This window comes from Piliocolobus tephrosceles, chromosome 7, assembly GCF_002776525.5.
Source record: "Piliocolobus tephrosceles isolate RC106 chromosome 7, ASM277652v3, whole genome shotgun sequence".
Lineage (NCBI taxonomy): Eukaryota > Metazoa > Chordata > Mammalia > Primates > Cercopithecidae > Piliocolobus > Piliocolobus tephrosceles.
In genome coordinates this window covers 3,677,388-3,691,200 of record NC_045440.1, presented here as the reverse complement: position 1 = coordinate 3,691,200, position 13,813 = coordinate 3,677,388, and the positions used below count along the sequence as shown (strand labels likewise).

The 13,813-nt window shown below is 51.0% G+C and overlaps 1 protein-coding gene across 2 annotated transcripts in view; it reads right to left on the bottom strand.

Moving 5' to 3' along the window:
• Nucleotides 1-13,529, bottom strand: part of PRAG1 (PEAK1 related, kinase-activating pseudokinase 1) — a 65,511-nt gene extending 51,982 nt beyond the window's left edge. Inside the window, exons 1-3 of one of the 2 annotated variants that reach the window (XM_023225272.2) lie at nt 13,357-13,529; nt 8,157-8,573; nt 3,156-5,002 (exon numbers count right to left, since the gene is read on the bottom strand). In XM_023225272.2, coding sequence (XP_023081040.1) covers nt 3,156-5,002; nt 8,157-8,486 — 2,177 coding nt within the window. In that variant the 5' untranslated portion in view covers nt 8,487-8,573; nt 13,357-13,529. Of the gene's footprint in view, nt 1-3,155; nt 5,003-8,156; nt 8,574-9,520; nt 10,137-13,356 lie in introns of those variants that run through there. The other variant, XM_023225273.2, reaches the window with a different exon arrangement.
• Nucleotides 13,530-13,813: the final 284 nt, after the last annotated feature.

Below are 13,813 nucleotides of genomic sequence, written 5' to 3'. Positions count from 1 at the left end.
CAAGTTGACCTTGTATATTGCCTGAAGACCTTCCACGTTTTTCTATTTTGGAAAACTGACATCAGCCTGCCATAATTACCAGTGTGTACTGGAATCGGTGCCGGATCAACTGTTGGCTGCATTCTCACTGACACTCTGATTTGCCAACACCCTGACCTACTAGGTTGGAAGACTCTGGGGTTCCTGGCACTATCCCCAGGGGAGGTACTGAGTTCCAGAATTAAAAGTCAGCATATGTTCCCAAGCCTGCGCTCTTATCTTCTCACAGGGAGATTCCAAAGATAATGTCAGTAATGCTGGAGAAATGAAAATGCTTCCCCAAATGAAAATATATTCTAGCTTATTTTAAATAATATAAGATGCTGTTCTTTTTCTGTATTCTCTTAAGATAATTTTATTTTCTAGATTTTTTTTTTTTTTTTTTTTGAGACAGGGCCTTCCTTTGCTGCTCAGGCTGGAGTACAGCGGCACAATCACAGCTCACTGCAAGCTCTGCTTCCTGGGCTCAAGCCATCCTCCCACCTCAGCCCCCAGAGAAGCTGGGATGACAGGTGTGTGCCACCATTCCTGGCTAATTTTCGTATCTTTTTTGGTGGAGACTGTATTTCACCATGTTGCCCAGGTTGGTCTCGAACTCCTGGGCTCAAGTGGTCCACCCGCCTTGGCCTCCCAAAGTGCTATGATTATAGGCAAGAGCCACTAACTCCAGCCCTTCTTTTTATTTCTTTTTTCTCCTCTAACTTGTTTATTTTTTATGAGCTGAAATCTTGAACCTCCAAGATTCCCACCGAGCTTGAGTTATATGTAATCTAAGGGTTTTATCATAACAAACTGGGCAGAAAAAACTCTGATCTCAACCCAGATGCTAATTAAAACCCTACCTGAGTCCTGTTGCTACGGTTACTGGGATTTCTCCAAGCCCTGAGATTCTTAAAGGAGTAAATTTTAGTTACTTCTCCAAGGCTTAGGGTGGAGTTCCTGGGATTGAGCCATGCTAGTTCCTATAGAGTGTGGGTGTCATTGTGCAATCAACAGCCCGGGTGGCTTTTGGCTACATCATAAGTAACCTTTGCATTGGATTCCATTGTTTGTCTCATTAGAGGCTTTCAATAGCAGGGTGTTATCAAAGTACTATTATCATCTCATTTTAGAGAAGAGACTCCAGACTCTCAGTTTAGAGACCGACTCTTCTAGAGTAGAGACTGGAAACGCAGTCACAGTGGGTGGCTTATACAAGGTCTCTCCATGTGTAAGTGACAGAGAGGGAATAGGAACTTGGTCTAGTGCCAATACCTGTGCTTTCCACTAATTTACCCAGGACTGAGGCAGGCAGATACAATTTAGACATTTTACTCTCATGCCCTGCTCAATTTCCATGCTCCTTGATGTCCTCTGGGTTCAGGAGGAGCGTAGACTTAGAATTCTTGCGGGTACGGCAGGAACCTTAGGCTGGTTACTCTAGCTCTCCATCTCTGCTTTGTCATCTGTAAATTGGGGCTGGCAATTCCTACCTGTTAGGGCTGTTCTAAGGATGAAATGAGTTGTTATGTCTAACTCTTTTAAATCCATGCCTGGCCCATAGTGAGTGCCATATAAACGGAAGCTCATCTTAGCTGCTGAATCCCTCATTCATTCGGGGAGTTCACGCGGCTGCCAGAGAGTCTGCAATCACCTCAGGATCTGGAAGACGTCTGTTCTGAATGGTGGGCAGCCAATGCAATTCCAGAACAAAGTAGTGGTCATGAGAAAAAAACCCACGTTAGATCACATCAGTGCCTGAGACTCCTTGATGTTCAAAGTCAAGTGTCCTGACTGCTTCTCTCTGTGGTCAATTTCCTTGTTTCTGACATCAGCCCAGAGGCACATCAGCTGCAACAGAACCACTGGAAATGACATGACTCAAGCGAGTCTGTTCAGAAAGGCTGTAATTTTTTGAAAAACAGTAGGTTTCTCCTTTTCCTAACAGGAATCAGTTTTGTTCTAATCGAAAGAAATTTTTTTTCCCACAGCATTTAAGTCCCATCCACAGCTCAATAGCTTTAAAAAAAAAGACGATTTATTTTTCTTGAGCCTTTAAAAGGCACTTTAAACTGGTAAGAGATAGCAGGGAAGCAGTAGAGAAAACTGAGTGTCAGCATGCTAACACGAAACTACATTTTTTTTCTTTAAAAACCCACGTCTGAGGGTTCCTAACCACGTGTAAAGCTTCCTATTTTCTGCTTTTGGCCCCAAGACCTAATCACCATTGTGGTAACAGTTTATTGGACATACATTTATTTGGCATTAACTGTTTGCTGCCCCAAATCTTTTTTTTTTTTTTTTTTTGAGATGAAGTCTCGCTCTGTCGCCCAGGCTGGAGTGTAGTGGTGGGATCTCTGATCACTACAAGTTCTGCCTCCCAGGTTCACACCATTCTCCTGCCTCAGCCTCCTGAGTAGCTGGGACTATAGGCGCCCGCCACCGCGCCCGGCTAATTTTCTTTGTATTTTAAGTAGAGACAAGGTTTCACCGTGTTAGCCAGGATGGTCTCGATCTCCTGACATTGTGATTCGCCTGCCTTGGCCTCCCAAAGTGCTGGGATTACAGGCGTGAGCCACCGTGCCCGGCCTTCCCTCCCCAAATCTTTAAAACAATTTTTTTTAACTTTAACTTTAAAATTTGTATTACTTAAAGAAAATAGAGACGGGATCTCACTATGTTACCTAGGCTGGTCTCAAACTCCTGGGCTCAAGTAATCCTCCCACTTTGGCCTCCCAAAGTGTCAGGATTACAGACATGAGCCATCATACCCAGCCCTCCCTAAATCTTATAGGGTTTTCCTTTCGCGCTTTTGCATGTTTAAATTAAATGAAAATATTCAGGACTTCCTGGGAAAAAAGCCTACTGAAGACACTTCAGAGAACTGGGCAGTAAAAAGAGGACCAGACTATAAAAATGCAGGCACCAAACAAATGGCAACCGCTTGGTGGTGCTTCTTGGAAAGACTGATTTCAAATCACCAATCTCAAGCAGGGCCCCACATGTAGGTTTTTTTGCTGGATACAAAGAGGGCCACAACTCCTGCTCTCCGAGGGCTGCACTGGGACCCTGGGGAAATTTACATGAATGAGCCCTTTGCCCTGCAGAGAGAGTCCCAGGCAGAAAATGGTACTCACCTCGACTTTGGAGGCGGAGGAGGAGGTGAGAATGTCTCAATCCCACTTCTGTCCTTGGGGAACTCAAAGGCAAAAGAGGCCGATTTGCTCATCCCAGTCCCAACTTTGCTGTTCTGCCCGGAGGAGCCATCTGTGGGGTGGAGACGATGCCAGGTGGTGGAGTTGGAATGGTCCGTGGGGCCATTTTTGGTCTCTCTTCCCCAGCTGTGACTCAGCAATTCCTGCTCCACCTCCTCTTCCTCCTCTATCCGGCACTGACGACTCCAGGTGCCTGCCTGGAACCTGGGCCGCCTCTGGTCCAAGGCTGAGGAGGTCACAGGCTGGGGACACCTGGATGGGTCACTGAGAGTGACACCGTTGGTCCGGCAGGGAGGAACGGGGTCAGCAGGGCCTCGGGGAGGAGGCTGGGGCCCAATGCCACTGCTGCCAGAGCTCCCATCACTGAGGTCGGCCAGCGGCGATACTGGGGGCCCTCCGGCAGATGGTGACACCGGGGACCCTCCAGGGCTGCTCTTGGACAACTTGGGGGGAATGGCGGGCCTCTCCGTAGGCTTGCTCTCGTTGGCACTGTGAGCATGGCTTTCCCTGGAGCTCAGCCCCTGCCTAGCCAAAGTCTCCTCTTCACCCACCTCGGAGTTCTGGCTCACAGGCCCTCGGGGCCACTGCACCCCCACTGCAGAGTCAGGGCTGCTCAGGTAGATCGTCCGATGGTCCTCTTCTGGGTGGGCCGCCATGACTGTGATGGTGGCTGCCACCTGGGGAGTTGGGTCTGGGCTGTCCTGGCCCCAGCCAGATGCTGTTTTCTGGGCCCAGGCATTACCTGTCCATACCTGGCCCTGGCCCTGGCCTTGACCCTGACCTTGGCCCTGGGCAGCTGCTGCATGTTCTGTCTTGGCCTGTGGCTTGGAAGGCACCGGAGCTGCCTTCTTCCTCTTGGTACTCTCAGCATAGATGGGTTCAGGCTGTGTAGCCTCCCTGGGGTGGGCTGGGGGCTGCGGCTCCCCCTTCAGCCCAAGGCATCTGCTAGAGGCCACCCCTGGGCAGCCAAGGTCCTGCTGCTTCTCTGGGGCAGGTTCCTTCATGAGGGAGCAGTAATCACTCTCGAAATGGGGTACGAAGGGGTTGCTGGCGCCGCTGCCGCTGCCACAAGAGAGGCCGTCAGAAGAAGTGGCAGCCTCCGAGGTGACGGACGCTTTCTTGGGGCCCAGGCAGGATGGGTGGGCAGTGGGGCCCTGGCTACAGCTCTCCTTGGGGAAGCTCAGGCCCCACTTCTCCTGTTCTGTGGGCCCTGCACACTTCCCCTGCTCCCAGCACGTGGGTGAGCCGTCCCTGCCACTATGCCTGCCCCGGGAGCCGGCAGCCTGGGAGGCAGCCTTGGCAACAGGGCTCCCAGGGCAGCAATCCAGGATGGAGCAGTACTCTCCACCCTCGCTGTCCCCGGAGGGCGAGCACCTTTGATCACTGTCATCCTCCGAGGGCAGGGATTCCCGCAGGGGCCCAGGACCCTGGTGACAGCCAGATGTGGTCCCAGCAAAGGCAGCCAGTTTCTGGCGGAAGCTCTCCTGGGTGGAGGGCCGGTCTTGGTAAGGACATGAGGGTTTTTCTTTGTGCCCAGCCTTCTCGTCAGGGAAGCTCACTGGGTGGAAAGCAATGTTCCTCTCGCCGCGGGGCTCAAGGTTGTGCAGGCCAACCATGGTGTAAGCTGGGGGACAGCGAGGGGAGTTGCCATCGGGGGAGGCAGAGGGACCAGCAGGCTTCTGTACACCTCGGAAGCTGCCCAGGTAGACGATGGGGGCATCCTCCTGCTTTGGGAGGGGGAGCTTGCCAGGCGCTCGTCTCCAGATGACCTACACACAAGCCCAACGCAAAAAGACTTACATTAGACCTTGTCATAGAAAAAAGAGAGAGAGGAAAAGTTAGAGGGAAGGGCAATGATACTGTAGATTGTCTTCTGTAGTGCAGTGCAGGGGCGCTGCGGCCGGGGACTCAGTGCACACCCACCTTCTGATCTCCCCACGGCCCTGTGATCATTGCTGGGGCACCCGCTGAGCCATTTGTCTTCCCAGACACTGAGCTGTGCTTCCCACCCATGGATTGTAATGCTTTTGGCTTAAGTCTGTGAAGTAGGAAAAGAAAAATATAACTCTGAAAAAGAGCACTTTGCCTTCTTCCTCCCTTGCAACTTCTCACTGGGTGACTGGAAAATGGAGCTTGGGTGAGAGACGTTGTTCCACAGGATTGGAAAATGGAGCTTGGGGTTTTGTTTAATTTTTGCTTTGAGTTTGTGAGTTTTTTGATAACCCAATCACAGTGCATGCCTGAAGAAATCGAAGTCATTAAGTGTTTTTAAAACACACGGAACACACTGGAGCCAGGCGCCGTGGCTCACACCTGTAATCCCAGCACTACGGGAGGCTGAAGAGGGCAGATTGCTTGAGCTCAGGAGTTCAAGACGAGCCTGGGCAACATGGCAAAATCCCATCTCTACAAAAAAAATACAAAAACTTGCTGGGCGTGGTGGTGTGTGCCTGTAGTCCCAGCTACTTTGGAGGCTGAGGCGGAAGGATGGCTTGAGCCCAGGAGGTGGAGGTTGCAGTGACCCAAATCACGCCACCACATTCCAGCCTGGGCAACAGAGCCAGACTCTGTCTCAAAAAAAAAAAAAAAAAAAGGAAAAAAGAAACACATTGGAGGTGTGTGTGTGTGCAGAACAGGAGAGTGAGGGGTGATTTCTGAACCGGATCCGGGTGAGGGGTGGCTTCTGAACTGGATCTGGGCTTCCTCGCTTCTTTCTGTGCTTTGCTTCCAACTATGCCAGAGGTCCCCTTTCTCCCACCTACAGCAGTGACCTCAGCCTGAGCCTGTGCGAGTGGTGGGACTTGTTGGGCTATGAGACAAAGATGTGGACTGGTCAATACCACCGCTGAAGTCACCTTTTTCCTTCTCCTTCTGTCTAAAGTCCTCCCTTACCCCCACTTTTAGAAGCAGCCTCAAAGCAGGGCCTGCCTCTGGCTTCTTTCCCAGCTGGTTCTGAGCTTAAAGAGTCCTTGGCTTCGGTTGGTGAAGGTTGAAGGTATTGAGAATGGCCTGGAGAACGGGTGTAATCAGTTGAGGAAAAAACAGAGCAGCCCGGAAGGGGACATCGAGTTCAATGCAACCAAAGGAAATGCCTTTCCTTAATGAAGCCTCTAATGGTTTAGAATTGACGTTAGCTTTCACATATACTCACACGGCCTTCCTGACCTACTCACCATATTGGTCAAGAAAACTAGAACAGGTAAAGAGACCAAACAGGTAGCAAGCAATTCCTAGAACATGTCTTAGCCACATAGCTTCCTAAATGTGTCTAAAGACAGCAGATGCCAGCAGCCCTGGCTTATGTGCCCTCTGACTTTGTAAAGGTTACCTGTGGAGTGAGCAGAATGGTCTGGCCTCTAGGGTGTAACTGTTTTTAGTGACCCTAGGAAAAAAACTGGTAAAATCCAAGCTTCAAAATGGGAAACAGGAGTACTGGCTGGGTATTAGATAATAAAAGAATTACTGCTAATATTTGGAAGTGTAGGGCCAGGTATGGTGGCTTACGCCTACAATCCCAGCACTATGGTAGGCTGAGGCAGATGGATTACTTGAGCCTAGGAGTTCGAGACCAGGAATTTAAGACCAGCCTGGGCAACATAGCAAGATCCGATCTCCACCAAAAAAAAAAAGTAGCCAAGCATGGTGGCATGCACCTCTAGTCTCAGCTTCCTAGGAGGCTGAGGCAGGAGGATCACTTGAGCCTGGGAGGTGGAGATTGCAGTGACCCAAGATCTCAATGCTGCACTTCAGCCTGAGTAACAGTGAGACTGTCTCAAAAAAATAATAATAATAAAATAAAAATTAAAAACTAAAAAAAACAGGCCAGGTGTGGCAGCTCACGCCTGTAATCGCAACACTTTGGGAGTCCGAGGTGGGTGGATCACTTGAGGTCAGGAGTTAGACACCAGTCTAACCAACTAACCAACATGGTGAAACCTCGTTTCTACTAAAAATACAAAAATCAGTTGGGCATGGAGGTATGCGCCCATAGCCCCAGTTGCTTGGGAGGGTGAGGCAGGAGAATCGCTTGAACCCTAGAGGTGGAAGGTGCAGTGAGCTGAGATCACATCACTGCATTCCAACCTGGGTGACAGAAAAAAAAATTAGTGGTGGCTCACGTCTATAATCACAGCACTTTGGGAGGCCAAGGTGGGCAGATCACAAGGTCAAGAGATCGAGGCCAACATGGTGAAACCTATCTCTACTAAAAACACAAAAATTAGCAGGGCATGGTGGCAGGCACCTGTAATCCCAGCTACTCCGGAGGCTGAGGCAGGAGAATGGCTTGAACTAGGGAGTCGGAAGTTGCGGTGAGCAGAGATCGTGCCACTACACTCCAGCCTGGGTGACAGAGCAAGACTCCATCTCAAAAAAAAAAAAAAAAAATTCAGTGTGATGATGGTATTGTGGTTACGCTTTTCATAAAGACTTTATCTTTGAAAGGTATGTATTGAAATGATGTGATATCTGGGGTTTGTTTAAAATCACAAGGAAGAGGGATCAGTGCGGGGGAGGTGAAATGAGATTGGTCATGAGTTGATGGTTGCTGAGGTTCATATTGAAGGGTATTGAGTGCATGTGATTCACTTTGCAATTACTGCTACTTGTGTACATATTTAAAATGATCAATTAAGAAAATTTAAAACTTTTTTAAAAAGCTTCATTTTTTGTCTACCCTACGCCATCTGCAAATCACAGGAGGAAATTCTGGGGGACTGGATTAATGGTTCTGAGCCTAAAGGGACAGAGAGAAAGGAGCACAGCTACAGCGAATCCCAGGCCAAAGCCATCTCAGGGCAAGCTGACAGGAAGCCATCCTGCAGGTTTCTTGCTGGAACAGCCCTCCCTGGCTGCCAGCCAGTCACCAAGCATTCAAACAGGAGCAGCCCCTGTAAAAATACCACGAGTGTTAGTCAGCCTCACCTGCGAGACTTCGGCACTCAGGCTGGCCTCTGTCCACACATCAGAGGCCTCGGAGCTCATCATGGTGGGCTTCACGGCAATTGTGGGCTTGGAGTAAGGTGAGCTGTTCACACCTTCATCTTCCAGGCGGCAGTTCTCAGGCCTGGGAGGCAGGCGCGGTGGAGGGGGCAGGCTGCCCGCTCTGGGCTGGGGAGGGCCGGCCACCAGCTGGTGGTCGCTCCGCAGGCAGAAGCAGTTCTTGCAGGACCCGGGTTTCCAGATGTGCTCCACAAAGTCACTGCACGCAGACATTTTCAGGCTCTCGGGTTTCAGGCGGAGGGTCCGGTGCATCTTGAGCCGACAGGGTGCTGGTTCATCTTGCGCCCGGCTCTCTGGTGTGGTCTTGTGGGATTGAGAGGTGGGTCACAGAGTGGCTTCCTAGGAAGGCAGGACACTTTCCTGATTAGAGATTTGCCATGCCAGACAATGGGTGCATCATCGATTAGAGTCTCATTATGTGATCAGGGAGGAGACGGAGGAGAAAAGGGTAAATTTTAGGATCCCATTTATTTTGTGGCCCTTACCCATCTGTCACAAGGCTCTTAGACATTCTCTGGTGGTGTAGCCTTATCAGAAGCTGTAAAAACTAAACACAGCCTTGTTGCTTTACAAGAGTACATAAAAGACATTTCAGTCCCCTAAAATCCTGGGTGAGGAGTCCCCTAACATCCTTGGAGGTTTGGGGCAGTTATGGGAAGAAATCACATAGGGTTTAAGATGAGAAGCCGGTACCTCATCCATGTATTCCCCTGCCACTGGGGGCCTAGAGTCTGGGACGCTGACCCAGAGAAACAAGAACTATCAAGTAGTACAGCAAATAAAAACAATGGCTTATGGAAAATAACCCACAATTTTTGAACAAGAACTGTGTGAGAGGGGAGGCAGGTCTAGGCCCTGAAATGTGCATTGTAATCCAGACTTCCAACCAGGTGGAGATAGGAAAGGTTGGGAAAGGGGAGGAGTGGGGTGCTGGCCTGTCCTCCAGACCTTGTGGAGAGGTCTGGCATCTTGAGAAATATCCCTTGCTTAATATACATTACTTGACCCTGTGCTGCTGAGGTCCACAATGCTGGGTGCTATAGGCCAAAGGAGCAAACCAATAGCAAGACACACTCATGGTCAAAGGTGACTGGATAGATGATAAGAGAGAGAAGAGATTAACGAAGAGCTATTTCCCAGTGATGGCTCTGGAGAGAAGGCGATTGCCTTGCTCAAAGAGTTCATTGCTTCTGAGAGTAAAACTGCAAGTGCCAGTTTGCACCATGGTCCCCTGTAAATTCACCATTGAGAAGGAGCTCAAAGGGTTGCAGCCATTAACCGATTACCTTGAAATCATCCCATCTGGTAGTTGCTGTCCCCATTTTACAGGTGGGGAAACGATGACAAAAACAAGAACTTGCACCAGCCCATAGACACAGAGAGTTTGCCTGTTCTGGAAACAGAAGCCAACTTTGCCGGCAACTCCTCACTGCAGTGGTGATCTGCGCGTTGCTCCTGGCTCTTCTTAGCCTATTTAAAATGAACTGACTTCCCGTAAGGAGAATGTTCCAGAGAAAAATCTTCCTTAAGAACATAAGTTAAACAGGTTCTCATTAAATAGGGAGCATTTTGCCTCAGGGTTTGCTCTCCACTTTCCTCCCATAAGGATCTGCCTGAAGTTTGATAATCTCTAAACCGCCAACACGACTAAGCAAGTGGAATGAGCCTGGTAACCCCAAAGTCATTCCAGAGTGTTTGCGGGAAGTGTTCTCTCTTATCTCCACGCTTACACACGGGGGTGTTCATTCAACAAGTGCTCAAGCTATATGTGCCTCTTTTCCCTCCAAAGTGAAAAATGGGTTGGGGCCGGGCGTGGTGGCTCACGCCTGTAATCCCAGCACTTTGGGAGGCCAAGGTGGGCGGATCACCTGAGGTCAGGAGTTCGAGACCAGCCTGACCTACATGGAGAAACCCCATCTCTACTAAAAATGCTGGGCGTGGTGGCACATGCCTGTAATCTCAGCTACTCGGGAGGTTGAGGCAGGAGAATCGAGGCAGGAGAATCGCTTGAACTCAGGAGGCGGAGGTCGTCGTGAGCCAAGATTGCGCCACTGCACTCCAGCCTGGACAACAAGAGTGAAACCTCTGTCTCAAAAAAAAAAAAAAAAAAAAAAAAGGGTTGGAAGTGGTGGCTCACATCTATAATCCCACAACTTTGGGAGGCTGAAGCAGGAGGATCGCTCGAGCCCAGGAGTTTGAGACCAGCCTGGGCAACACAGAGATACTCTGTCTTTACAAAAATAATAATTATAAAAAAAATTATCCAGGTGTTGGAGTGCATGCCTATGGTCCCAGTTACTAGGGAGACTGAAGTAGGAGGATTGCCTGAGCCCAGGAGGTCAAGGCTGCAGTGAGCCCTGATCACACCACTGTACTCTGGCCTGGGTGACAAGAGAGAGACCCTGTCTAAAAACAAAACAAAAGTTAAGAATAAAGCCCGCTGCATCTTTAAGCTAAATACATCATCTGAAATAAAAGAAAAGTATCTTTTAGCAATCATTGTTAGGGTATCACAGGTCCTTTTCTTTAAGAAGACTGTTAGCTAGGTTCTTCTCCTCCTCCAAACACGCCCAAGTAGCAGGTTCCTTCTTTGCCAAGTTCTCCAGAAGAGGTCACTGGGCTTCAACAAGCTGAGGAAACAGCCAGGTTTTATAATCTCAGGCCACAGAGAACTATAGGCTTGTTGCTAAGTTTTGGGAGGGGGAAAAAGCAGAGGAAGTATTCTGGCCTTCAGGAACAGGCAGTAGGTTCCTTCCTGGGAAGCTGATGAGTGAAGACTGCCTACACCTTCTAGGCCACAGAAAGGACACTGTCCAGCCCACCTCCGCTGCAGGCAGAGGCTCCCATGCCTGCTCCATGGGATGGAGGAAGACAGCTTGGAAACCAGCCCTGTGTGGGCTCTGCAAGTTCCCAGAGCTCCTCCTGACACAGGGCTATCTGAGGAGGTGGGTGCCCAACCACTTCCTCAGGGGCTACCACAGATTCACAAAGCAGCAGTTTTGCTTGGCGACATGTTGCCTTCTCAACAGGCCAGTAAGAACACAAACTTGTTATTGGGGAAGGGGTGACGTTGGTACCACAGGCCCTACTTTCTAAGATTCCCCAACCTTTGCACAGCCCTGGGAGTGTGGAAGGATCTGGATTGCTAGCATGGGGGAAGTTTCCTTGAGAATGTCTCACCAGTTTACGAGCACTCTTTGCTCCCATCCTCAGCTCTGAAACTCTTGGATGTTTAGACACGCAACTTTCATCACACAACTGCCCAGATGGACACAAAGATTTTTAAAGGGAAGTCATGGAATAAGAAGAGAACAAACGAAGCCCTGGGCTTCCCACTGTCATTGACTCACTGCATCCTGTTAAAACTGGTTTCTCAGTCACAGCAAACAGAATTTACCACTGCATGCAGCCAAAAAAAAAAAAAAAAAAAGACCGTTGCACTTCTGTGCTTGCTTGGAATTATCTCCTATTTGTTTTAAGTAAAAGATGGTGAGAAACACAAGTGGCACCCACAAAGCCTTGCCTCGCCTCGCCTGGCGCAGCAGTGCCAGCTCTCCACAGCGTGGGGAAGGCACTTCCCAGCCCACATTCCTTACCTCTGAGGGGAGGCGGCCCCCAGAATTATGCAAATCCCCCCATTTCAGTAGGAGGCTGCAGTGTCAGATTAGAAAAAAGAGCTCAGCATTCTTTCTGATCCAAGTCATGAAAAAAATGCCTTTGCCTCTGCAAGCTTCTGCACTAGATTTGTGGCTACAGTTTGCAAGACTGAAGCTGTCAGATACACTCCCACCTCATTTCAAAAAAGAATCTGAAGAATCAAGGTGGCCAGATCTATAAGATTAAATATTTTGGCCCAAAATACCCGCTCAGACTTACATCAGAAGTTGCTTATGCCTTATCCTGGAGTGACAGAATTCCAAAAAACATTCACCTAAATTTTTTTTTTTCTGTATTTACAGTTAAATGAATGCAACACTAGAAAAAGGAAAGAAATGTGTGTGGAAAGTGTCTGAACTTCAGCACACTCCACTGGCCAGGGCTGACCAGACAGAAAGGAGAAAGTTACAACTTGACCACCCGCGAGCCCCCTGCCTCCTCACTCACACAGAGGGTAAATTATGATATTCACCCAACTTTTCCTTCTCTCTTTTCTTCCTCCAGTGCTGTGGAATCTAATCTCAGAGGGAAGAATGCGGTTTTGCACCCACTACAGTCGAAACCAACCAGACCTCAGGAGAGCAAAGTAACTGCGGAACTCCCTAGGGCTTCCTGTCAAATTTCCTTCTCAGAAAGGGAAGGGGGAGAGAAGTTGTTCAGGATAGTTCAGGCCAGTGATCAGGAAAGCCCTCTGAACCTGACTCCGGACTGAAGGCATTGCAAAACTCCTCGTCCCTAGACCATTGGGTTTTGCTGTCGGCTCTGCAAAACCATGTGCAGGGTGAGCTTACTTGAGAGAAACGCACACACCGTGAGCTGGCGCTCTCCGCTGCGAATGCCCGGCCGCCTCCATGCCCAGCAGAGGATTCTGCGTTCTAAGTGTGTATGTCCCCGGATACCAGCAAAGGTTAAGAACGTGCCCACAGCATGCGTTCGGAGGGCTCAGCCCGGGCTTGGGGGAAAGGGCATCATCTCGTCGCCTCTGGAGCCCCGCTGCTGCATACCTGGGAGCTACCCTGGACCCCAAACCATGCCCCCGGGTCCTGGTCCCAGCAGCCAGGCGGCCTTCCGTCTCTGCCCCTTGACAATACTCTATCAGCGGAAAGCAGTCCTCAAAGCGCTTCAGTCTCCCGCCGCTAACAGAGCAGCCAGACCAGAGAAACCGTCCTAACAGCCGGTCCTCCCTCCTGGAACTCGTAGGAAAGTTTCCCCGTTTTAAAGAGCGCGATTCTCGAATGGATCGAAAACACCCTCCAGCTCCTCCGTCCTCCCGGCCGGGCGCCTCCCCGCACCTGGGGCACCACCCCGGGCTCACGCGGCCCCGGCGCTCCCCGCTCCCCGAGCGGCCGCCTGTCACCCCCGGGGTCGCCTGCTCGCCGACCGCAGCGCCCCCCAAAGCTCCCCTCTGCGACCACGCTCGCCAGACAAAAAGAGGCCGAATTCGGAGAGCGCGTCGCGGGCTCACCTCGGGGCTGCGCTTCCTCCGCCCCTCCGTCGGTCTCCGAGCCGCCCGCCGCCCGGCCGGAGCATTGTTCGCGGAAGGTCTGCGCGCGGTGCGTGCCCGGCCGCTGGCGGGTGGCGTCTGCCTGGGCCCGGCGGCCGGGTGGCAGCTGCAAGCGCGGCTCCGCCCCCTCCGCCTCCGGTGACGCCGCCCGCCCCGGCTCCCTCCGCACCTCCGCAGTCCCTGCCGCCGCCCGGCCCCGCCTGGCCCGCGCGCCCCGCCGCTCGGCTCGCGCCTGCCGCTTCCACCCGGCGGGCTCCTACCCCCAGGGCCCCGACTCCTTCAAAGTCTCCACGCCCCGGGCCTCCCTCTCTGGCCCACCCTCCCGCCCCCGACCGACAGGCTCCGCCCCCGAGCCCAGCACCCGTTTGCACCCGCTCCTCAGTGGGGACCCTGCACAGCCCTGCAGAGGCGAGCTCTA